This window comes from Ceratotherium simum, chromosome 22 (genome assembly GCF_057802395.1).
Source record: "Ceratotherium simum simum isolate JZ-2026a chromosome 22, ASM5780239v1, whole genome shotgun sequence".
Classification (NCBI taxonomy): Eukaryota; Metazoa; Chordata; class Mammalia; order Perissodactyla; family Rhinocerotidae; genus Ceratotherium; species Ceratotherium simum.
The window spans coordinates 19,699,266-19,724,054 of NC_141921.1; the positions used below are offsets into that span (position 1 = coordinate 19,699,266).

General features: G+C 42.2%; 1 protein-coding gene across 15 annotated transcripts in view; it reads right to left on the reverse strand.

Annotated features, from left to right (window-relative positions):
• Nucleotides 1–362: 362 nt before the first annotated feature.
• Nucleotides 363–24,789, reverse strand: part of MACF1 (microtubule actin crosslinking factor 1) — a 330,651-nt gene continuing 306,224 nt past the window's right edge. For 9 of the 15 annotated variants that reach the window (XM_087446232.1, XM_087446231.1, XM_087446225.1 and 6 more), the window contains 11 exons: nt 24,215–24,335; nt 23,460–23,623; nt 21,956–22,118; nt 20,423–20,577; nt 19,204–19,278; nt 17,468–17,485; nt 14,360–14,477; nt 6,013–6,224; nt 5,366–5,476; nt 2,697–2,826; nt 363–1,838 (listed from right to left, as the gene is read on the reverse strand). In XM_087446232.1, the coding sequence (XP_087302358.1) occupies nt 1,582–1,838; nt 2,697–2,826; nt 5,366–5,476; nt 6,013–6,224; nt 14,360–14,477; nt 17,468–17,485; nt 19,204–19,278; nt 20,423–20,577; nt 21,956–22,118; nt 23,460–23,623; nt 24,215–24,335 (1,524 nt within the window). In that variant the 3' untranslated portion in view covers nt 363–1,581. The remainder of the gene's footprint in view (nt 1,839–2,696; nt 2,827–5,365; nt 5,477–6,012; nt 6,225–14,359; nt 14,478–17,467; nt 17,486–19,203; nt 19,279–20,422; nt 20,578–21,955; nt 22,119–23,459; nt 23,624–24,214; nt 24,336–24,789) is intronic. The other 6 variants (XM_087446236.1, XM_087446235.1, XM_087446228.1 and 3 more) reach the window with 3 other exon arrangements.

Below are 24,789 nucleotides of genomic sequence, written 5' to 3' on the forward strand. Positions count from 1 at the left end.
CTATCATTTAACCAGAAATTTCAGCGCACTTTGGGAAATTGGCCCCATTCTCTCAAACCCTAGGATCTCTGTGATTTCTAATAATCTTCTTACATATTGGTATTTGTTTAATCACATAAGTGGGGCAGATACCCTACAGACTTATGTTAACAATAGCCTGATTATTTCTTTGTTCCATTGTTAAATAAAATTAATGAGGATAAAATAAACAAGAAAAAAATCTATTAATGAGCTCCATAATTTATCCATCAAGATATTCTGATTTGAATAATGCAGTAAAGTACCTAAAACACAATCATACCCCAGCATAACATGTTATATATAAGGTAATGGTTGAGAAGAAAATCAGGAAATACAAAATATTTGTTACTGCAAGCAATTTTAATACAAAAGTGTGTCTTGTTTTTAAACAGTTCATTGGTAGAGCTTTACTTTCTGCCTCAATTAAAACCAATTGAGATAATCACACAGCAACATGGTCGGAGCTGAAGAGGAACAGCAGCTAAAAAACAGGAGCCCCAGACAGCCCCTCTTCATGGTCACTTGGTCAGTTGACTTTATTACACACAAAAAAAGACAGAAGCAAACGGGACTTGTTAACAAGTGTGCTGGTGAACTCCTTTAAAGGACAAGCAAGTGTTTATGTCCACATTTTCAGAATAGGCTCGTGGAATTCATTCCTCAGTTTGTGGGAACTTGATCGACCATTTAAATAAATAGCAAAAAATGCAGATAAACAAATCTATAATTCACAATACCACCAAGGAGTCTCCCCTTGCCAAGGGCCTGGGTCCTGGTGAGCACAGGAGTAATTGGTGGCTGGGCTGGATAGGAAGTTATAAACCAGGACTCTTAAAACCTCCAATGGTCTGACATTTTCTGAACAGTTACATTTACCCCTGAATTCTAGCAGCTATTTGTCCCTTAAACACCCAGTTCTGAAACAGTATTCAAAGATAGTATTGCAATGAACTCCTTTTGCTGTATCATGTGCAAATGTTACCTAGGAGAGCTTCCCTCCCTTCAGCTAAAATCACACAACGTTAAAAAAATGGACAAAGCAATTGGAAGTGCCCTCCCCTCAGTTCTTGCTAATTGAGGTGTCTGTGATTTACAAAAAAAGAGTTCCTTAAACACTGCAGGATTCTTATTTTTTTAATATAATTTATCTTGCTGAGACAGCAAGTCAAGTTTATAAAGAAGATGCATTTAGGAATAATCCTAAAAGATAAAGCAGGTTTACAACCCTGCACGGCGCAGAAACCCTATTTAGAGGCTTTTCTTTTCTTCTTCTTTTTTTTTTTAAATACACATTCGCATCTTGACCTTTTCACTTGTTTTTCTCAAATATTTAGTTTCTGGGCCCTATCCATTACAGGGTTACCAGGAGGCAAATTTTATCTACATAAATATTCACATGAAAATAGTAACTTACAAAAAGAAAAAAAATAAGGCAGCTTCATAACACAATTATTCTTTTACACTTTTAACAATATAACTTCTCCCGTTCAGAATAAATATACACCCGATGTATGGAGCAGGATTCAAAGTGGATAGAGGCTTGGGGGTGCTTGTACAGTGTTATCGCTTGGGACCCGGAGTCCTGGGGGAGGCAGTGGTGGTCTTCTTAGACATGGTTGGGATTTTGGAGGGCTTGTTTAGCCCTCTCCTGGAGTTGCCCTGGCCCCCTGCGGCGCTGCTTTCTGAAGTGTCTGAGCAAGCAGACTGCGTCTCTAAAAGGTCAAAGTCAGAGGCATCGCTTCCTCGTCGGCTGCTGGCTCGACTCCCGGCCCGACTCCCGGCCCGACTCCCAGGGCGACTGGCTGACTTTTTAGGGTCTGGAATTCAAGAATAAAGCAGCAGACTTAACAGAGTGGCATGGGGGGACGGGGAGGGAGGGAGAACAAGTGACTAGAGGCCAGGGTTCTGATCCTAATACCACCTGATATGCTGTGTGACCTTGGGCAAACCAGAGCCTTTCTAGACCCTGGTCGTCTCATCTACACAGAAGTTGCTGAAACCTCTTCTGCTTTATGATTCTACTTGAGAAGCTTCCCTGTGAGGACTAGAAACCAGCTTTTATCAGTGGCATTGTTACCTCATATGCCCCCACAGTGGAATTGAGCAAGGCTGCTCGATCGCCTCAGCACAGATGAGAGCCTGCCAGCTGGGGTAACGCATAAGCAGACTGAGAATGGGGGCAAAGTGATGGGAAACAGAGAGCCAGGAAATGAAGCCAAATTCCTAGGTTCCCACAAGGAACATCAACAGGTGAACAGATGCCATCTTTCCCTGACTTTCTTGGCTCACCAGCAGCAATAATAAATATGGGGTGTTAGAAAAATTAATAGCAAATGGCCAGGCCCAACACTGGACTTCTGAGGAAGGCCCTGCTTCAGGAGGCCTTTCTTCCTTTTACATTCTCTCAAATATGATCATTTTTGAGAGAGAACAGGTAGTCCAGCTTTGGCTGTGGAAGCATCTGCTCTCAGAAGGCAAGGTTAGAGCTAGTTGTAGTGACAGGAGAAAAAGTCAAGCAGGTCTGTCTTTCAGGGCACCACTCCTAAGTGCTATTCTCATTATTTGCCCCTGGGGGAGCAGTGAAGCATTGCTGAGAGGCTGCTGTTTCCAATTCCTAGCCTGGTCATTCCCCTCAGCCCCTATGCCAGTGCACAGGTACTAGGGCAGGCACTCACCTGCTCGATTGGTTTTGGCACCTGTGGAGGCTGGGGAAGAACTATTGCTAGTATCACCAGCGAGGGATGTTCGACTAGAATGAAAAGTTGGTGTTGGTCGTTTCAACTTGCTGCCTGTTGATGGAATAACCTTAAAAGAATAAAAGGTCATATTTACTTGGTGAAATCTTTGATAGAAATTCAATTTTAAAATTTGATTTTAAAATTCAATTTTAAGCCTCGTTATGTCTAATTGATTGAAAAGCAAATTAAAAGTCCAGGAAAACAAAGATTTATTTTGAAAGTGTCCTAGGTCATGTATTTTGATGATTCCCAAAATAATGTTTTCATGTTCATTTAAAATTTCAAAATGTCTTCCAATACCTTCTATTTTACCAACAAATTTCAACTAGAATGGGAAAAAAACCCCTCGAATAGTAAGATTATAATAGTTATAACAAACAGAAATATGAGGAATGAGTAAAGGAAAAAAACCCAAATAATCCCAGGTATCAAAGTTTTGGGGCTAGACATCGAAATACGAGTTCTAGCCCCAAATATTTAATATGGAAATGCAAATATTACTCCAGTCTCTATCACGGGGTAGGTGCAGTAACTTCAGTCAGGTTAAGATCATCAGTCTATTTCCTCATTGGTAAATGCAGCTACAATTACCTGACTTGTGGATCAAATAAATGATTAGAAGTACACAAGAGTGGGACTGTGGTATTAGGCACAAGGCTCTGACTGAGGAGCCAGGAGACCTGGGCTTGGGTCTGGGCCCTGCGATTTATCTAAATTAACACCTGTGTCTTTACTTCTTCCTCAGGAAAGCAGGGATAGATCCTGCCTGACTTCATTTCTGCCACCCTCCCTCTCCTTCAATCCATCCAGCCACATTGGCCTCCTGTTCCTCAATCAGCCCTGGGAGGCTCCCTGTTTGTTGTCTGTCTCTCCTGCATTGAAGAGTAAACTCCATAAAAGCAGGACTTTGTTTTGTTCACTGTCATACCCTCACCACCTAAAATAGTGTCTGGCACAGAAAAGGGGCTCAGTAAAAAGTTGTTGAATGAATAAGTCACATGCAGAAGCACTTCCTAGACTGGAAAAGAGCTGGGTGGATGTTATTATCAGTGCTACCGGTAGGAGCTACATTTCCTATTTGAGTGGCTTTTTGAAGACAGTGGTAGACTTAATTTGGAGAAAGAATTTTTGGTCTGTTTTAAACATCATTCATGCCATGGTAGGCTCTTCTAATTTTTCTTTGAAATCAACTGTGTAAATTGTTTTCCAGGACCTTTAAGATGTTTATACAAATAGAAGAATAAAGCAACCCATTTCATGGTGTTTCTTGTGCTTCTTTAATTTATAAAGAAAAAGCAAAAGCGACAGAAAGTGATTCACATTCAAGCACAAACCCTCCTGGCCCACACAGGAGGAAGAGCACCAGTTTCAGAAGCTATCGTGAGCACTGCTGCTGGGGAGACCGCAGCCCCGGAGACCCTGGGCTGTAGTCCACGTCAGGACACGGCCTGTAGAACACCAATAGGTAAGGAAAGATGAAACCTCAAAACAAAACAAAACAAAAGGTAAAACTCTAAGACAAAACAAACAAGCTGATGTATCAGAATCCTATGAGAATTTGTTCTTCATAATTAAAACACTTAAAATTTTAGAACTTCTGAGACTTTCATGAAACTGTAGCCCTTAAAGGAAGAGGAAAATCAAGACAAGCAGGTTGAGCCTTGGGGTTTTAGTGGCAGTAGGTCCCCAGATCATGTTCTAAACCAGATATATTTCTGAACTGGAGTTTTAGCTTGGAGTGGGATGAATCCCAAAGCAACAGTCCATTCAAAGGCATTGGCTTCTTGTACCTCCTGCTTTCTCTGGCTGAAGCTTTACATGACTGAAGGCAATGCTACCTTTTGAGGCATAAGAATCCAATGTTCCCCAGCAGGAGCTAGAATGCAAATTGTACTGCTATTGACAAGCCACTGGCCCATGTTTTGTTTCTGAAACACTGCTCTTCCAAAAGTGCTTGGGCATTTTAATGACTGCACTTGAACATGCTTAACTGCTAGCATGTGTATTCCAATCAAGGCTACAGACACCCAAGTGCCTAGGCCAAGAGATTCAGAAGCTAAAATCTGAGACCAGAGCAGTGTTCACTGATACTGTGCTTGGCCGGAGTAGGCAGCACCCACACCTTGGACCAGTGTGGAGATACCAACCACCCCTCAGATGTGGCTCAGGGCAGGGAGTGTCAGCCACTCTTCTGTTCTAAGCAAAGATAGAAGACTGCTGAACATGCACCATAGTTGAATTTCAAGTGTTCATAACTCGTCTGTGTATCTGACATTTGGAGACTCCAAGAAGCCTGATTATAAACAATATCAATAAAAAAATCACCAAGAATGACCATTGTTTATCACTCTGAACAAATGTCATTCTAAAGACTGTTAGAAAGTTATTAAACAATCCAGTTCTAGGCATCTCTTATTTCTCTCCAATTTTGGTGAATCCGAGTTAGAAACCCCTGAAAAACACTTGACTAGATGAATTAGCTGTGAGAGCAAGCACCACAAAGATGGATAAGAGCATGGATTTGTGTCAGGAAGAATAGCTGGTCAAGTTCTTGGCATTAGCGAGGGCCTCGCCTTGACTGTGTCCTTAGCAAAGCCATACTCTACCTCGGGGCTGAGCAGCTGGAGGTCAGGATAATGGCTGTCCCTGATAGGGATGCCAGCTTTACTGTTTACCAACCAGGGTTTGTCATAACAGCGAGAGAACTGAAGTGGAGTCTGTGAAATGGAAATCCAAAGGGAAGGATGGGAACAATTGAAAATGGAACAGAAAGGGAGCAAATTTGGAACATAAAAAATAAATAGAAGTCACTGACTTTTAAAGAAACACAAAACAAAATAAAATAAGCCTCAGTCCAACAGGAGGAAAGGGACCAGGCTAAAAGGCAATAGCATTCTTCATACATCACCCATCATAACAGCAAACTTATCTGTTGGCTCCAGCTGCAGAGGTAGTGCCCGGATTTCCAAAATCAGTAACTCTGGATGGGCTCAAACTCAAACTGGGAATATGTGGAAAGAAGCGTTTCTGACTTTACGACCTGAGTTCATATTTTAATAAATGTCCTCTGTAGTCATCTTAAAGGTCCTGTATCTGTGTACCACTAGGGCCTGGTCAGCCTTGTCTAGGCAGAGCTGAGTCTGTATGTCTTTATGTTCCTCTCCTCACTGGAGTCTTTCAGAGGCTACACTGAACAATGAATATCTACAAAGATGGGACGGGGAAGAAGGCCATAATGGAGCTCAATACGTACCTTGGTACCACTGGCTGGGGTGGCTGGAGAAGATGGCATGGACGTACAGCTGTGGTTACTCTGACTAGCACTTGAGCTGGAGCGAGTAGGGGAGGCTGCCCGGGAAGATGGTTTGGACCTTCGACCTCGTGATCGGAAAGGGGTCATCCCCTGGGATGCCCCTTCAGGTAGGATGAATTTCTCTCTAAGTTCAATGTTAGTTCTACCTCGTGCTAAAAAGGGAATAACCACACATATAGATAATGTCAGTTAATCTTAAAAAAATATCATCTTTGATGGTCATACAGCTGCTTGACCCCATGATAACAGTTATATAAGTTATAGGGTTAGTACCATCTGTGGATTCTTTTAAAATAGAGATAAACTCATGATCTATCAGCCTTGTCATGATTCTTACCCACTGCAGACACATTATCTAATAAGCCCTTTGGTTTGCTAGAATATAGAAGTTTTTGTATACAAAGTACCATCCCATTCTGTTGTTATAATCTTGCCTTGCCACTGTCCCCTGGGGTAAGCACACTGTAGCTGGTCAAACAAAAGCAGATGCAGCAGTTTAGAAACCTGAGGTTAAATCAAAACCCTTCTTTTCTCTCTCATAGTACATGTGTACTGTTGCTCAACTTTTGCAGGATATGTGGTAATGAAATAGTGGAGAAAAACAGATCACTGAAATCGACTTTGTCTAGACTCTTCTATTTGAATTTAATCCATAACAATCCTAAAGAAAGGGGTCCAGGAACTCAATATAGTAAAAAGATCAGGATAGAATCACTAAGAAGTAAACATGTGGGAGGAGAGAGAGAGAAAGATCAAGACCATGCACAAAACTTGCCAGTGAGAAACTGTAAAGTCAAAAACTGAAAGCGATGAGAAGCTGAAAGGCAGACTGCAAGTGGGAGAGGAACGTCAATGTGGAAAGATTCTGGAAATAGGACTGAAGGCCAATAGGTGCTGTCCTGTGGCTTTCTGGAGCTGTAAGACCAGAACTTAAAATATGGATTCACTCAGAAGATACCAAGTACAGCCAACACAAATGTTAAATGTGAAAGATACTACTAATTTAAGAGAAATAATTCCTCTGGAATATGTTCTTAGATTCTTTCTTTTTTTTTTTTTTAATTTTATTTATTTATTTATTTATTTTCCCCCAAAGCCCCAGTAGATAGTTGCATGTCATAGCTGCACATCCTTCTAGTTGCTGCATGTGGGACGCGGCCTCAGCATGGCCAGAGAAGCAGTGCGTCGGTGCGTGCCCGGGATCCGAACCCGGGCCTCCAGCAGCGGAGCGTGCGCACTTAACCACTAAGCCATGGGGCCGGCCCTAAGGAAAGAAACTCCTTTTTTTGTTTTTTTGTGAGGAAGATCAGCCCTATGCTAACATCTGCCAATCCTCCTCTTTTTTTGCTGAGGAAGACTGGCCCTGGGCTAACATCCATGCCCATCTTGCTCCACTTTATATGGGACGCCGCCACAGCATGGCTTGCCAAGCAGTGTGTCGGTGCCCGCCCGGGATCCGAACCTGCGAACCCTGGGCCGCCGCAGCAGAGCATGCCCACTTAACCGCTTGCGCCACCGGGCCGGCCCCTATAAAGGCTCTTTTTTTTTTTTTTTTGTGAGGAAGATCAGCCCTGAGCTAACATCCATGCTAATCCTCCTCTTTTTGCTGAGGAAGACCAGCTCTGAGCTAACAGCTATTGCCAATCCTCCTCCCTTTTTTTGTTTTTACCCCCAAAGCCCCAGTAGATAGTTGCATGTCATAGTTGCACATCCTCCTAGTTGCTGTATGTGGGGCGCGGCCTCAGCATGGCCGGAGAAGCAGTGCGCCAGTGCGCGCCCGGGATCCGAACCCGGGCAGCCAGTAGCGGAGCACGCGCACTTAACCACTAAGCCACAGGGCCGGCCCTAGATTATTTCTCACTGAAAGGTGTTATCCTGCAATAACCTTCTACCTCCTCATCCATCCTAAACTGTTCACTTTTTAGAATGTACTAGGTAAATCTAAAAAAATGGCACTGCTCGCGAAGCCCAGGAGAAGTGAACCATTATAAACAAAATATTTGTTGTTCTTTTCTATTTTAGATTTTTTATTTTAACCAGAAATTACAAGTGTAGAGGATTTCAGGTAATTGTGCCCACTCTCTCTTCTGCCCAACCCAACACGTCCTCAAGAAATTTGAGGAATCTTGGTAGAATCAGATTTTAAATTAGGTTGCATGAGTGTCCAAGCAGAATGGTTCCAAATTCCTAATCAAATCCAAGTTCTTCTCAACATATTATGTTGACATAACAAAGTATCAAGTTAAAGGGCTAACTTGGATATCAAAACCTGTGAGTTACAGGGGCCGGCCAGGTGGTGCAAGCAGTTAAGTGCGCGTGACCCGCTGTGGTGGCCCGGGGTTTGCCAGTTTGGATCCTGGGCATGCACCGACGCACCACTTCTCAAGCCATGCTGTGGTGGCGTCCCATATAAAGTGGAGGAAGATGGGCATGGATGTTAGTCCAGGGCCAGGCTTCCTCAGCAAAAAAAGAGGAGGATTGGCAGACGTTAGCTCAGGGCCGATATTCCTCATTAAAAAAAAAAAACATAAAAAACCCTGTGAGTTACAGTCCAGGCTCTGCCACCAACTGGGTCTTCCTGCTCTGAGCCCCAGTTTCCTCGGGCTCACTAGAGGTGACCAGATTGACTGATCTCTCAGAGTCCTTCTTGTCCAGGTGGTCTATGATTCAATGGTCCCTGGAATGCTAAACTGTTTCCTTCCTCCTCAGGCGGGCCCCAACAGAACTTGCCCCTCAAGGTCATTCCTTGGCTTCTACTTATACATTTTCTGGACTTCAGCACTTCCACTGTGTCTACACAAATGATTCTTAGAGAATTTCCTTCAGCACTAATTTGGGTGTTTCAGTAAGACTTCACATCACAAAAAACTATGGAATCAGGACTTATACTTATTTATCTTGTGTTTCCTAAAGTGCCCAGTACAACGATGGACATGCAGTAAGCACTAAGATAACACTGATGAATGAAAATCACTACTCAGCTGAGGATTCGGACACCTTAAAAGAATTGTTTATGGCCCTAAGCCATAAAGAACTTTAGACGTGTGGTTTAAACCTAGTCAACATTTAAGAGTTCACTTCTGAGCCAACTCTCCCACAAAAAAACAACACAGTGCTACAAAAGGAAGACTTAGAAATGGATCTCACATGAGGGCAATGACTTTTTTAGTTTTGAGGAAGATTGGCCCTGAGCTAACATCTGTTGCCAATCTTCCTCTTTTTTGTCTTTTTTCTCCCCACAGCCCCCAGTACATAGTTGTACGTCCTAGTTGTAGGTCATTCTAGTTCTTCTATGTGGGACGCCGCCTCAGCATGGCTTGATGAGTGGTGAGTAGGTCCGTGCCCAGGATCCGAACCGGTGAACCCTGGGCCAACAAAGTGGAACGTGTGAACTCAACCACTGGGCCACTGGGCCAGCCCCCGGCAATGACATTTTAAATGTAGTAATATAATAATATCATGTTGCCCATACACTGTACCATTTACAAAGTGTGGTTACAGGCAGTACTACACTTGACCGTCATCAGTGACCAGTCAGCATCCCTATGTCACGGACAAAGGAACTGAAGCCCTCACAGAGGCTGAGGTCAATGAAAGCCGTGGCAGAGCTGGGACTATGACCAATGTCTTCCACATGAGCCATTCTCTTCCCACCCCCCAGCTCCCTTCATCATCACCTACACTAGCTGTCTCCACTTTCTCCTCATCCCACTCGGACTTCTATCCCCATCACACCACCGAAACTACTTTGGCAAAGGTCACCAATAACTTCTGCCTCAGGGGAGAATACTTTTAACTTGTAGAAAGGTTGAAATATACAGAAAAGTACAAAGAGAATAAAAATTGCTTAATCTTACAACCTAGGGGACATCACTATTAAAATGTTGGTATGTCTTTATTCCTTTGTACAACCCTATATATACATATATTTTTTAATACAAAAGTATCAGGAACATTCCTCCATGCTCTACATGTCTTGCATAATTTCAACTAATTGCAAAGTATTATTTCATCATATGGATGTCTATTTAACCAACTCTATGTTGTATTTTTAATTTGCTTACAATTTTTTAAATATTGTATACAATGCTATGTGACAGATAACTTGGAAAAAGTCTTTGTGCCCATCCATGATGACTTAGGATCAATTTCTACGAGTGGATTTGCTGGGGAGAAAGGATGCAAACGTAAAGTTTTTGATACTTGTCAACTGATCTCCAAAATTTTATACCAATGTACACTCTCTAAAATTATGTATGAGTATATTCAATGTGCTTCACTCTGGCCCATGCTCTCTATATTACTGCCAAAGGGGGGGGGGCGAGGAGAAGGGGGTACACATGCAGACCTGACAATCTGACACGCATAAATACCTCTCTGCCGTCGTAATTTGTCTGTGGGGGGATTACTAACTGCTCTTCTTAAAACACTCCCCCTCCCGGAGCTCCTAGGACCCTCACTCTCCTGTTTCTCCTCCTTCTTCCCTGACTCCTTCCTGCCCACTTCTTAAACACTGAGGGTCGCCTGGGTTCTGTCCACAGTCCTGTTTTCTCTATTAGACTTTCGACCTGGTGATGAGCTTGTCCACCTGAGACTTCAGTGCCACCATACAGTCGTGCCTGACTCTCAAATATATCCCCAGAGCAGACTCTCCTCCTGGATGTCAGAACCTTATATCCAATGACTGATTAGACATGACCAAAGCCAGAAACCTGGTTGGCGATCTAAGTCCCTCCCTCCCCATGGCAGTTCAGTCTATTGATTCTACCTCCTAGTGCTTCTTGAGTCCCCCGAGCCTTTCCACGCCCTCCTACACTTACGTGGTTCATGCAGTATCTCCTCCACCCTGGAGAGCTGTAACAGGCTTCCAACGGGTCTCCTTGTTTCTCATCTCATTCCCATCCCCCCTCACTCCTCATTCCCCAGACTAAATTCTAAATAAAAATCTGATATCTCCAAATGGTTCAAAATCCTTTGATGGTCTTGCATTGCTTACAGCAGAATTTCCCAAACTGAGGTTTTTCAGGAGTTTCCTATAAAAAGGAGTTTAGTAAACACTACACACCCCGCCCCCCAGGAAAGCCCTAATGCAAGCAGCATTTTGTAAGCTCTGGAAAATCCTGCAGTAAAGAAAGCTGCTTAGCTTTAACTTGGTGTCCTCCAAATGCATTTGACCATGATTCTTTTTGGAGTTTTCTGAAGGTCGCATCTTGTGAACCAGACTCTGAAAGGCAGCCATTTTCAAGTTCAATTTTTCAACCACTAACGAGGCCATCATTTTCTAAGAGACTTATGCTGGCCACTGATGTTGGCTGGAACAGGCCTGTTAGTTAAAATTCAGTTCTAAGCTATTGTTTAATGGATGCAGAGTTTCAGTTTTACAAGATGAAAAGAGTTCTGTGGAGGGATGAGCGTGGTATAATAGTGTGAATGTACTTAATGCCACTGAATTGAACACTTAAAAATGGTTAAGATGGTAAACTTTATGTTACATATATTTTACCACAATAAAAGAAAAAAAATCAGTTCTAAGCTAAACTGTGTCTTTTAAATCTTCATAAATGAAGTTTTCTAGATCTTCACTTATTTGGGAGAGCTAACTTGACTAATGCTGAGAAACACAGTACTCTAGGGTAAAGGTATACCTATTCTTTAGGCAGGGGCATTGTTTTTAATCTCCATCTAAAACATCATGATGCCATGGATGAATTCAGAAACTGAAATCTCCAATTCTGGCAGCACCAGGAACCTACCTAGTTGAATATTTTCACCTTTTACATTCGGCTAAAGCAACACACATAAACATCTGTGTAAAAGGAGATAAATGATACTGCACATCAGTATTATAACTTTGTTACAAATTTTGTACTATTCTCAGTATAACATTCTCCATTGTCCAGAAAGCCAAGGAAATGCAACACAAATGAATACAAAATCTACCCCAAGTGTTGCTTCTAGAAGCCACATTAATCCTCACAGAACCCTAGATAGCTTCAAGGAACTTTTCTCTTTGGAAGTCACTTATTACAACCCTTAAGTGTTCCCTCCTAGCACAATTTTTGACTAGAAGTAGCTCGTCCTGTTCATCACTGGTAGAGCTATGACGTCTAAGATGGCTGGGGAGTTGTCGACTCTGCAGTCAATGGAACTGAGGCGATTAGTGAGCTCTAGGAGGGCACTCCTGGAGAGGCATGGAGGAAAGCCTTACCTTGTTTGCTCCGAGGGATGCTACTATATTCCATAGAAAATAGCTACTAGACGGCTCTCCCAAATTTCCTTGGGGTTCCAATTTTTAGCTATTAAGATGGGACAAAGCAAGCAATGTTCTCCTTGGCCAGCAGCATAATGTTATTGGAAATAAAGCAAGTACAGCAGGCAGCAAACAGACAACCAAAGATTCCAAAACATTACATGCAGTATCTCTGTGTTTATTTGTTTAGTCCTATTATACATGACAGGAAAAATAAAACCCTATTAATAGATTTGGGAAGGAATAATGTTGTTTTATTGAGTTATGGTTAAAATAATATATACTGCTCCTCATTTAAAACAATGAAAGAGGACTTTCATATCAAGGAAATTGGTTTGCAATACAATTAAATTCTAAGACTGATCAAACTTTTTCAAGTTTTTATCAGAATAGGTGTTTTCAAAGTTAACTGTTTTTTAAAAAAGGAACTCCTAATGAAATTACTCTGGTCTACTGGAGTAAATGCAGAATAAGTTAAAATAAGAGGAACTACTTATGGGCATATCTGAATTCTTGTGAGAACTGTACCCTTTAGCTCTAAATTCTTCAGATTATGACTATACATCACTTGCAAAGAAGTTACATAACTGTACTGTAAATGTTTCTGTTAGGTTTATAAGTAAGCCTTAACAATTTAATTATGCAGGCTGGACCAGTAATAGACACACAAAAAGGGGTGGTGGTGGGTATGTTAGCCTTGGTGGTGGGTATGTTAGCCTTGGAGACATACAGCCCTAGAGCCAGTTGGTCTTGGATTTGAATCTTTTCTCTGCCATTTATTAGTTGTCTGTCCTCAGGGAAGTTATTTAACATTCCTATGCTTTGATTTCCTATTCTGTAAAAAGGAGATAATAATAGTATCTACACCTCACAGAGGTGTAAATGTGTTATTATTTGTAAAGTGCTTATAATAGTGTGTGGTGTAAAGCTATATAAGTATTTGTTAAATAAATAGAAACTCAGAACAAATTCCACGGGTACTGTCTCAACAGGAGTATTTTATGCTCTGTCAACTTATAAGAGTTAGAAAAGCTATGGTTTGGCTATTTCAAAGCGTTCATAAAGGCAGCAGATACCACAGAGCCAAGAGGCGCTATAGTTGAAGAAGCAAAGCCATTCTCAATGGGCTGGGGTGTGGGTAGGAGGCACAAAGCTTAAAAGCCAACCTATGGGAGACTGACTGGAAATCGAAGAGCTGGAATCAGAGCGCTTTATTTTACTCCCAGGATGGTGAACTAGAATAAAAAATATATAAACACAAAGAAACAGAGACAGAGCAGGAAACGCAAAAACTGGTCAAGAAACACAAACTGGCAGACAGTGGGGGAGCCTCCTGTATACCCACATGCAGCTCGGCTGACAGGAAAAAAGAAGGATGCAGTTGAAGAGGCGTTAGCAACTGGAATTTGATCACTTCTCCCCTTGCTGCAGCTTTTGCACGCCTCTAGCTGCAGGTGCCATCACTCACATTAAATTCACTGTTTTCTTTTGCCTTTCGACTGGCATGCCAGCCTTTTCATGTTTAGCAGACAGACAACCTGCGGTCTGCTCAGGTAAACATCTGTCTTAGAAGTGTCTAGGCTCACTGCCCCATGCTCTTTCTCCCTGCCTCCTGGTCAAGGGAGCTCCCCAGTCCTTCCCTGCATGGGAGGGGCCCAATACTTTACCCAAGGTTCAGACCCAGGAAGTACAGGCAGAGGGATCTGGAGCACTAACAGGGAACCTAAAGGGCTTCATCAGGCTCCTTTCTAGGCTAGTGTTAATACCTGAAAACAGAACACTCGATGACAATGATAAAGCCCCAATTCTCATTACTGTGTCCCTCAAAACCCGTCTCCCCTGACAGCATCAACCTCTCCTGCGTTCTCTCCCTGGTCTTCTCTGGCTCGAGTTCTAATCTGTGCTTGTGGGATGATACCTCTCAGCTTAACAACAAAATAAACAGACAGACCCCACTACCACCACTTTGTAGAAGCATTCAAGATCAGCGGCAAGAGCATACCTAACATGTAACTCATGCTCAGGTTGGTTCCTTACCTCGGCAGGGGTCATTTTTCACTAAAAATTCATCCAGGGCCATCCATCCTCCACCAACACGGACCATCACTGTGCTGCGCAGGATGCGGACCAGCCGCAGCTGCTGGGAGTCCCCGAACTGCAGGACCAACGGTAAGTGATGAGTGAGCATGCCTTGGAGCAGGGCTAGACTTTCTTTCCAAAGCAGACTGTATTCAGACAGAATGACAATTTGATAGCTTGGGGAGAATTTTAACTATTTTGCATTTTTCACAAAAGAATTTAAAATGTGGAAAAGCCAAAATATCAAGCTAAAGATCAGTGTCTTAATATACTTTCTACTGGGATAAAGTTAACTTCTGATGGTCATGCCTCTACACCAAAGGGGCAGGGCGGAAGACAGATAAAACGTTAGCTCATTTTGATTCTTTTAAAGATTCTGCCCAAATTAAAACCCAATAATAAAATTCTTTGTTATGCTAGTTTATTTTCATAAAAGAAAAGGTAGCTAATAAGGTGGATGTCAGCTTCTGAATACAGTGTGCTCAAAAGTTAAATGGTGAATAGCAAATAATATTTCAAGCCTTAAAGAAACCCTTGCAAAGCATCATTATTACAAGCTTAGAATGAAATTTGATTTTCCACAAGAGGTTTTCAGAAATAAACCCTAAGAATTCTCTAATTGTGATGTCGTCAGCAGAAAAGTTTCTTCAGCTGAACAAATGATTAGATAGTGTTTATTCTAAAATTTAGTTGAAGAAACTAAAATTTTAATCTACCATGCTGATTATAAATAGTATTCAACAATCATTTTGGGATGTTAAAACAAGCATGACTTTCTGATATTTATTTTTTCCTTTTTTTCTTGCCTAACATTCCTACTTCCCAGCCCTGTCAACATTTGGAGTTTCCCATCGCATAAATTACCCTCTTCCCCAAATAAAGAGGCAACAAAAGAGAATCATGCTGAGATCCCCCGAAAAAACCAAACAGTTGGTTGGAGAAATAGAATTCCTGAAATTATTTAATTCAAGTAGAGTGTTCCTGGGAGAGGGGATGGACTGTTTACTTTGAAACAAGGCACAAAAATTGAAAATGCCAGAAAGGACGTTTGAGAAGGACACATAACCAACCTCCTTCAAAATGAATGTACTTGTGGTAATTCTCTGTATTACTTTGCACTGATCAACTGCACTGTTTATACAGGCAGGGTGACAGAAAAAATATCATCCCCCTCCCCAGCCCTTTACTTTGAAAATAAAAATAGTCCTACATCTTTCACCTCATACAGTTTTTCAGTTTTCATACAAAGTGATTACAGCAACAACATGGTGAAGTGGGGACCCACAGAAATGTGAGAATAAATGTCCTGTCCTGGGAAGGAAGCTGTCCCTTTGGCATCTGTGGGAGCCTCCCTCAGAAGCTGGCCCTGTGAGTGAAAATGGAGAGGCCCTATGGGAGGAATCGAGGATTCCACTACATCCAAGAGCAGTGACCGCCCGAGTCACTATTCGGGGTCTTCTCTGGATAGGCGAGGAGAGAAAGGAAATAGGGCCTATATATCCTCCAGAGTGAAATCAGGAAGGACCTCAAGATGTGCTTTATCCTTACATTACTGTGTCCTGTAATTTACTTGTCAGCCTTTAGAATTACTCCACTTATTTCACTCTCTTTTTCCCCTTAGTTTCTTACTAAAGCTCTCTCTGAAAGATTCTAATTTGTTTTTGCTGAGCTATGGGGGAAAAAGGTTTGACCCAAGCCAGAGGCCAAAGTGGCTGGGGAAGTTGAGGCCTGAGTGACAAGTGGTGGGAAGGGTTATAACAGCTCTAAAAATGGGGACCCACACAAGCCTGGCAGAGCTGAGTTGCCAGTGAGGCAAAGACCTCAGAGGGGAGTCTTAGGGGCAATGGTAACGTCTGTTTCCTTCTCTTAAATGGAAAATCCCTTACAGTAACAAGGGTTCTTGCAGTGGCTATGAAATTAACTGTGTGACTCTTGACATACGGTCCTTTATGCCTCAGGTGCCTCGTATATAGAATGAACTTCATAATTCTGTTCCAACATTGGAATTAACTCATCTGACCCTCTGCTGTCAATGGAGCAGTAGAGGAGGACGTCAGTGTACTTCGAAGGGGCCCTGGTACCTGCATGCAGTCATTAGCAAACAGGCACATCCTTTAGGTACTACTTGGCATTCTTACACAACAATTTTAAATAAATTAAAGCAAGTTACTGTTCTTGTGTTTAGTTTCTTTCTATCCTCTGTTCTTCCCACTGGTGCAGAAGGTTATTGTAGTTAGTGATTAATTGCAGTGCCTGGAACTTAACATCGATTGGGGGCCTCAAATCAACTTTTAGTATTTCTGATTTCATATCACAAGACAGATTTTACCCATGCAACTTCCTTCCATCTGAAGACACAGGACCCCAGAGCCCTCAAAAAGATCTAAAAGGTTAGAGTTACCAAGTGCAGTCAAAATTATTCAAGCTTTTTTGCAAGTCTAATTTGATCCCATTAGATTTTGCTGGCTGGCCACAATCAGCAAACTTCAGGGTACGGCCAATGATGATTTCCACAGTACACTTCTCAGGTACCTTCTAATTATAAAATACAATATAAGTGCAAGTAACTATAAATATTCATAAGGTATTTAAACAGACTGAGTATTTAAATACCTCAAGACTTTTTGACTTAGTGTACATTATAAAATTTGTGTTCACTGTCAAAAGACTTTGGTATAAATCAGAACCGTGCTGTCTGGTATTCTGACTTCCAACACAGAAGTACAAGACCAGGCTCTTCGTAGAAGTGGGATGGACAGATAACATAGCTTCAATTTCCCTGAACCATATTACTTCTAACTCAGTCCAGTGTAATATCATTGTCTTCAGCCAATCTAATTTTGAACGGAAGATTTCATCTCCTTTAAAAAAACATGTACTTATATCCTTTTGCTGCTAAGACAGCTCTACAATACTAGCCCTTTTAGCAGTTTCTCCACTTGGTAAGACAACCAGGTGTGACCCAGGCATGCTTCAGATTATATCCTCTTCCCACAGCAAAGAACAGGCAGCGTTAGCTACATAGACCATTCGTGGAGAAGGAGAATGTTGCAAGGCACACTGTACCTGATTGCCGAGGAAGAACTACAGACAGTAAGAGTAAAGGATGGAGGAAATGGAAGAAAAAAAAAAAGAACATTTTGTCAAATTAACACTAAGGAATGAAAATCATGTAATAACATTACCAGTCTTCAAGCATAGTGACAAATGCTGACTGTGTTTTTTTTTTTTTTTTATAATTTTATTTATTTATTTATTTATTTTTCCCTCAAAGCCCCAGTAGATAGTTGTACTAGACGCACACCCTTCTAGTTGCTGTACGTGGGACGCAGCCTCAGCATGGCCGGAGAAGCGGTGTGTTGTTGCGCACCCGGGATCTGAACCTGGGCCGCCAGCAGCGGAGCGCGCACACTTAACCACTAAACCACGGGGCCAGCCCCCGCTGACTGAGTCCTTACCAAGCTCCTGCCACAGGGACGTAGTTTGACAAATTAAGAAGACCTAACTTTCCACTCCATGTTGCTCTTGTTAACTCATTTTTCTCACAGGTGATTAAAAAAACAAGAAAACAAAACCCCACAAGCAAGCATAAGATCGCTTGGAGCTTTATTAACTAAATGCCCTGGGTGGGATCCAAGGCAGAGTCATCCAACACTCCCCAGCTACGAGCAGCACAGTGTGGTTTTGGTGTACTCTGAAGATATTTTTGATGTATTTATTTATTTTTTTTGTGAGGAAGATCAGCCCTGAGCTAACATCCATGCTAATCCTCCTCTTTTTGCTGAGGAAGACCAGCTCTGAGCTAACATCTATTGCCAATCCTCCTCCTTTTTTTTTTTCCCCCAAAGCCCCAGTAGATAGTTGTATGTCATAGTTGCACATCCTTCTAGTTGCTGTATGTGGGACGCGGCCTCAGCATGGCTGGAGAAGCGGTGCATCGGTGCGCGCCCGGGATCCAAACCCGGGCCGCCAGTAGCGGAGTGTGCGCACTTAACCGCTAAGCCACAGGGCTGGCCCTATTTTTGATGTATTAATGGAACCCAGATTCTCCCGTTCCTAACTCGGTGCATATAACTGTGCAATCTGACATGGCCATCTAAATCCTCTTTGCCAATCCTAGATTTTCCTTAGGACTTGAGAGAATCCTGAAAAGCTGCTGAATATATTTTAGGAAGCCTGTTTCAGATTCCTTCTACGCCCTGACCTTGGTCCCAAAAGAAGCTAAACCACGGCATAGCTGTCAGTTAGGTCAACACTCAGCACAGCTTTCCAGCTTTCCAGGCGAGACTACTGAGCCTGGCGTCTCCCCAGTGCACCTAGGCCTTATTTGTAGCCCAACAAACGAAGTGCCCCTTTGGGGCCTTGACACAGTTCCTCCAGCCCTCTTTGAGCCTGGGAGCCACTCAGGTTCACAATGACCAGCTCTTCAGGGTGAATGAGCAGTCATTAGATAATGACGTCTTCATTTCCCTAAAGACTTTGGTCAGCAGTAAACAGAGGGTTCTGAAATGTCTCCTATACAGACACTCAAGTATAAGCTACTGTTAGCTAGATACGGCACTGTTTCTCATATGGAACCATGTAGGGCACTAAGCTTAGCCCAACAAAACACCTGACATTTGGAATCTATAGAGGTGACAGCCAGTGAGTGACCACATCTCAAGACCCACTGGCTTTGGTCCTCCAAGCATCAGTAGTGGGAAGGTGGGATCATCGAGTCCGCTGTGTGTCAGGTTGTTTTCACTTGAAAGGGCCACACAGGAGGAACAACTACCACAAAGGACTGGTTTTCTCTTCCTTACCCGGTATTTATTTTCTCCAATCTGCTCCACCTGAAACCTTTTTGCACATTTGCACTGAGCCACTTGTCTTGTGACCTATTGGTTGTGAACAACAAAAAAAGTGTGAAGGTTAAAGCAAGACTACCTCTTCAGAGAAACAAGAATTTTATTTTTTTCTTGTGAGGACATCAGCCCTGTGCTAACATCCGCCAATCCTCCTCTTTTTTTGCCGAGGAAGACTGGCCCTGGGCTAACATCTGTGGCCATCTTCCTCCACTTTATATGGGACGCCGCCACAGCAGAGCACGCGCACTTAACCACTTGCGCCACCGGGCTGGCCCAAGACAAGGATTTTTAAATGTAAGCAGAGAAGCTATTCATTATGAATTTTTTAGGCATTTCAGGCTTTTGACACATATATCTATCTTCTATTCCGAATTAATACAGGTTGTTTTTACTAACTGGGATACTTGAGACATTGAGAAGGAAAGACTATGAAAGAGACATTGAGAGGGAAAGACTATGAAAGAAATTCCCAAGTAACTATAAAATACATTCTTCCATCCTGCTTCCAAATTCCTTGGAGAAATTTGCTAATATGCATGCATCAAAATCAACTGACTAATTAAGCAAATTATGAACTGATTTGAATTTCAACCTAGGAGCCCAGGATTCCCCAGAAGTCAGTCCTGGGGTGTTCCAGGCCACTCCCAAGATCTGCCCCACTGCCTCTTCCTTTCCAGAATCAACAGATCCTGGGATCTCTATGTGCTACTAATTAATTTGCTATTTTCAATGTGATACAGTTCTTAACTAGGCAGAAAGCTTGGTGAGTACACACCACCTTAAATATTACTTTACACTTTACCCCTTAAACTAAACATTTGAAGACCAGTCCCCTAGGTCCTGAGGCAGGATGTTCAGGACTGAGAGACAAGTCTGTTCTAAGCAACATGGTGTCTGTGAACCAGGATGAGTATGGTAAGATTCTCCATAAACTGGAAAGCACCACACAGATGTGACTCACTTGAGTAAGAAGTCATCTAAACCGAACTAGAGCTCAATAGCCAGAGATCCTATGGGGCAATGTCATCCAAACAGGGATCCCCAAACAGAACTCCACATAATCACCTTATAACAGACAAGTCACAGGGCTGATATGGCAACTGCACCCAACCAAATTCAGGACAGTAAAAATCGATGGTCAAAAATGTATTCAAAATACAATTACGTCCCATACCTCATCTTCAATTTTATCTGCATCGGTTGTTGGTCGATAAGCATCCTTGTTGGGATGAAGAGCAGCCACGAATTCATAGTAATCAATGTAGCCATCTCCGTCTCGGTCAAAAATGTCAGCGACAGCAGTCATCTCTAACTTGGTAGTAGGGAACTCTGGAGAAAATCAATCACATTTTGGAACATTAACCAAGAGGGCTTATTTGGTTTTTGGAGGTTATATAAAAACTTTTTGAAAGAAAAAAAATTTGTCTTGATATTTTCTGAAAAGCCAGACATGCCCACTTAGAAAATTTAGAAGATATACAATACTACAAAGAAAATTAAAAAAAAAAAATCACCCAAAAATACAGTACCCAGAGACCACTCACTGTTAAGTTTTTGGTGTTTTTTCTTATATACTCTCTTACCCACCATGAAATTAAAAAAAAAAAAAAAAAAAAAAAAGGATTATTTCAGATATACCAAAAGGTATAAACATGATATTATAATGACCCATAGACCTACCACTCAAGAATTTATTATCCACTCCACTATTGTTAGATATTTAGATTATTTCAGAATAGTCACAATTTGGAATTAATAGGATGAAATGTTTTCTACGGTTAGATAACTGTCTTAAGTTCTTGATAAATTGCTTTCCAAAGGAATTGTGAATATTTATAGTAGCCAGAGTGATTTATTAAAGCATAAATCAGATTATATTGTCTCTCAGGTGAAAACCTCAGGTGGCTGCCCACTGTCCCACTGTCTCTAGAATAAGAGATTAGATTTGATCTCTTCACCATGGTCCAAGAGGCCCTGAATTAACTGGCTGCCACCTACCCCTCCAACTTCATCTCTTACCTCTCTCTGAGGTCATGACACTCCAACTATGTTAATCTCTCTATTCCTAGAACATGGAATGAGTGTGCCAAGTTCATTCCCATCTCAGCGCTTTATTTGCTGTTTCCTCTGCCTCTATCTCTTCTCTGAAACCTTGAGGTGGGATCCTTCTCATCATCTAGGTCTCAGCTCAAATATCACCTCCACAGACAGGCCTTCCCTGTAAAGCAGCCACGTAAAGGCCACCCATGCCAAGTAGCACAGCTGTGCGATGTGCTTTGTGATCCTGGCAAGTCCCTTAACTACTTTATGCCTCAATTATTTCTTCTGCTAAAAAGAAATGAGATTATATACTTTGTAAGCTGTTATATAGATGCCAAAAACTGATATTATGAGAAACTTATTTTTTTAAACATTTTACTTAGAACCTCATCATTCACAAAATTTAGCTCTTTATCTACATACCTCAAATGTGTTTTTGCGTGCCACAAAGTGTCAAACAAAACCTGCTTTTTTTATTCCCAGCAAAACGAGGTTCTTCTCTCCATCAAAACAACAGAACAATTTTAGTAAGCAGTTACATTATTTCTTCCTTAAGACCACAGCTTTAACTTCAGAAAGACTGTTTAGCCAGAATATTGCCTGCTTCTACAAAATAAGTGCAAGGAATCCCAGTGTGACTCATGTTTGGAATTATGACTGGACTCACTGGATGCTAGAATGCCGTCAATAAACTCCTGACGTGTTATCTTCCCATCCTGGTCCTTGTCAATTCGCCGGAAGAAATCCATCACGCGAGACTTTTTGTGGTTCATCCAACGCATATACTTTTTCCTCCAGACATCAAAGTCAAAGTTGGCAAATTCCTTCAACTAGACAGAAATCAGAGGTGTCAATAAGACCTATTGTTTCGGTCCACAAACCTGCCCAGAGCACACCGAAACTGTCAGACATTCAGTAAAGCCATGCAGGCCTTCCGGAGGGGCACTAACAATGACATCCATGTGTTGCCTCTTCTGTGAAGGCACAATCTGGCTCCTTCACTTAAAGCCATGATTATTTACATGAGCTGTGGTATAATGGAGCAGCAAGGAAACAGTAACTGAACAACCACCATGGAAAATACGGAGCACGTAGAACAAGAATGGAGGGAGCCGGCCTTGCTTTCCCTTTGCACTTTTACAAAGGATCATCAACCTCTTAGATGTAAGGGAATGGATTCTATCCCAGAAGAGAAGTCCTTAGCACTCCTCACTTACATGATTTTGAAAGGAACTATGATCACCCAGAGGCCAACATCAGGAGGCTCATGTTTCCCACCCTTTTCTGAGAAAATTTGAGTTCTGGCTGGAAGCATTAAGAATCCAACCCTGTACCCAAGCACGTGTCTTTGGAATGGCACCAGAGGGGCCAAATTGCCCGTCTGACTTCCATGTTAAGTACTGGCCCTTGATAGACAACAGTAAGCTATGTAGGGGGCAAGGTGAATGTTTAGCTACTTGGCCCATGTCAGTGATACAGACTCAGAATGACCGTGCAGCAGTGTTCCCCCTGGTCTTTCAAACTCCAAAGTTGGAAGGAATGGGGGAAAAAAAAGCCAAAAACCAAATATGCTTGAAACTCAACTGACCTACAGAAATAACAACAAAAAACACAGAACACTCACTTCTGGGCATAGCTGCTTTGATATGCACAAATAAAAAAAAATATAAAAGATATTAGAGGTTTGTTTTAGAAAGTAGGAAGTGTAGTACTATATTGTTTAGACAGGTTAATGATACTTCAATAGATTTGCTTTTCATAATCTAGTGAAGAGTAATAGAATAACAAGATTATAAATACATTACTCTTATTTCATAATCGTGTTGCTTATATCTTTACATAAAGGACTCATTAATGGCCATTTTTCTGATAAGCTCCACACCTGGAGGTAACTTGCAAAGTTATGCTCCTAATTCTCAACCACAGCTGGGTGCTGAGGATGGTTGGGTCACAGGCCACACCCTCACGGAATGGCTGATTGCTTGCTTTCCACAACCAGGTGCTACGGCCTACTCTGTTGTGAGTGGTTTCCTCACATGTGTGTCTTTTTTTCCTAGAGGCCTGACGGACAGAGTACTGGGTCACACTGGTCATATTAGGAAGGCCTCAGAAGGACTGTCTTTTGATAAATGTCCCTTGCTCCCAGGGACCCCTGCTTGGCGGGGCCTCACCTCCTCCAGTCTATCCAAGGCATCGTTCAGCTTCCGCTGCCGCTCCAGCGCTAACAGCCACACCTGCTGCCAGCGGGCAGAGAGCTGGTTGATCCGTGGGTTTTTTGCTTCAGATTGCAAAAGGACTGGCAAGGGAGGAGGTGTGGGCTGACTCAAGGACTTCCCTAAAAGCAAAAACAACCACAAGATTAGAAAAGTTGGTTTTGTCAGTTCACAAGCAGAAATTGCCATATGTATGAACTTAGAAGATCTTTATAATAATATCCAGTCAGTAACTGAGAAAAGAAACATAGGACCTAGCAATATTTAGATATGGAAGCCTACTAATTTCAAAACTATTGATCCTCCTCCCCAGCTAACAGGTACTTGTCATATCTTCAGTCAATTCTGTCCTACCTTAGTGAGCTGAGGAAATGTCAACTCAACCGAAAAAGCAATGGTCCTACAGGAGCTGATTTATTTTATGATTAAATTAGGGCAACTAAATGTAAACAGCTAGCACTGATGACCAAAACAATGGAAAGGCCACTGCAAAAGAATCTGCTTAACCACTTCAAAACTGCACACCAATCCAAGAAAATGGAGTATAGGTTACTCTGTCAGTGTAAGAAAAGTGAGTTTCAAAAATAGATTTTAGTTTAAATCCAATATGGTTTCTGAAAATGGAAAAGAAAATTTTTGACAGACACTTGGAAAGTGTTCATCTTCAATTAGTAGGAATGAAGCATCCTAACATAGAGGGGCTGGAAACATACTGCTACCACTGCGGGATTTCTCAATGAAAGGCGCATGGGTAGGCTCTATAGTCTTCCTTTTGTATGTCTTGGTGACCCGGTCCACGTCAGGCTGTTTGCGAGTCATCTCCTCCATAAACGTCTGTTAAAAACAAACAATAGGAAAAAGAGTTGCGAGTTTTCTTGGACTAAGAAGGAATCAGGCAACTTCTTACTAACAAAGGCCAAGCCCATGACAGACGGACCAATTGACAGATGCCTTTGTAGACTGTCTCACTCCTTTCAAGAAACATGATCGATCAAGGCACTTTACCAGGTGCTGGAGACCTGAAGGAGTAAGATGTGGCACTGACTTCAAGGAGGTGACAGCTGAGTGAGGAAAACTAAGGAGTCAGAGCAATGAGTGCTACCCAGGGTGCCAAAGGAAGCGCTAGGACGGACACGGCACAACCCGAGGTGGCGAGGAAGGCTGCCTGGAGGCTGGTGCCTAGACTGAGTACTGAGGAATGAAGGACGAGCCAAAGCCTGGGGGGAGGGCAGTCCCAGCAGAGGGCACAGCGTGGGCAGAGCCACGGAAGCCTGACAGTGTAGTGAGC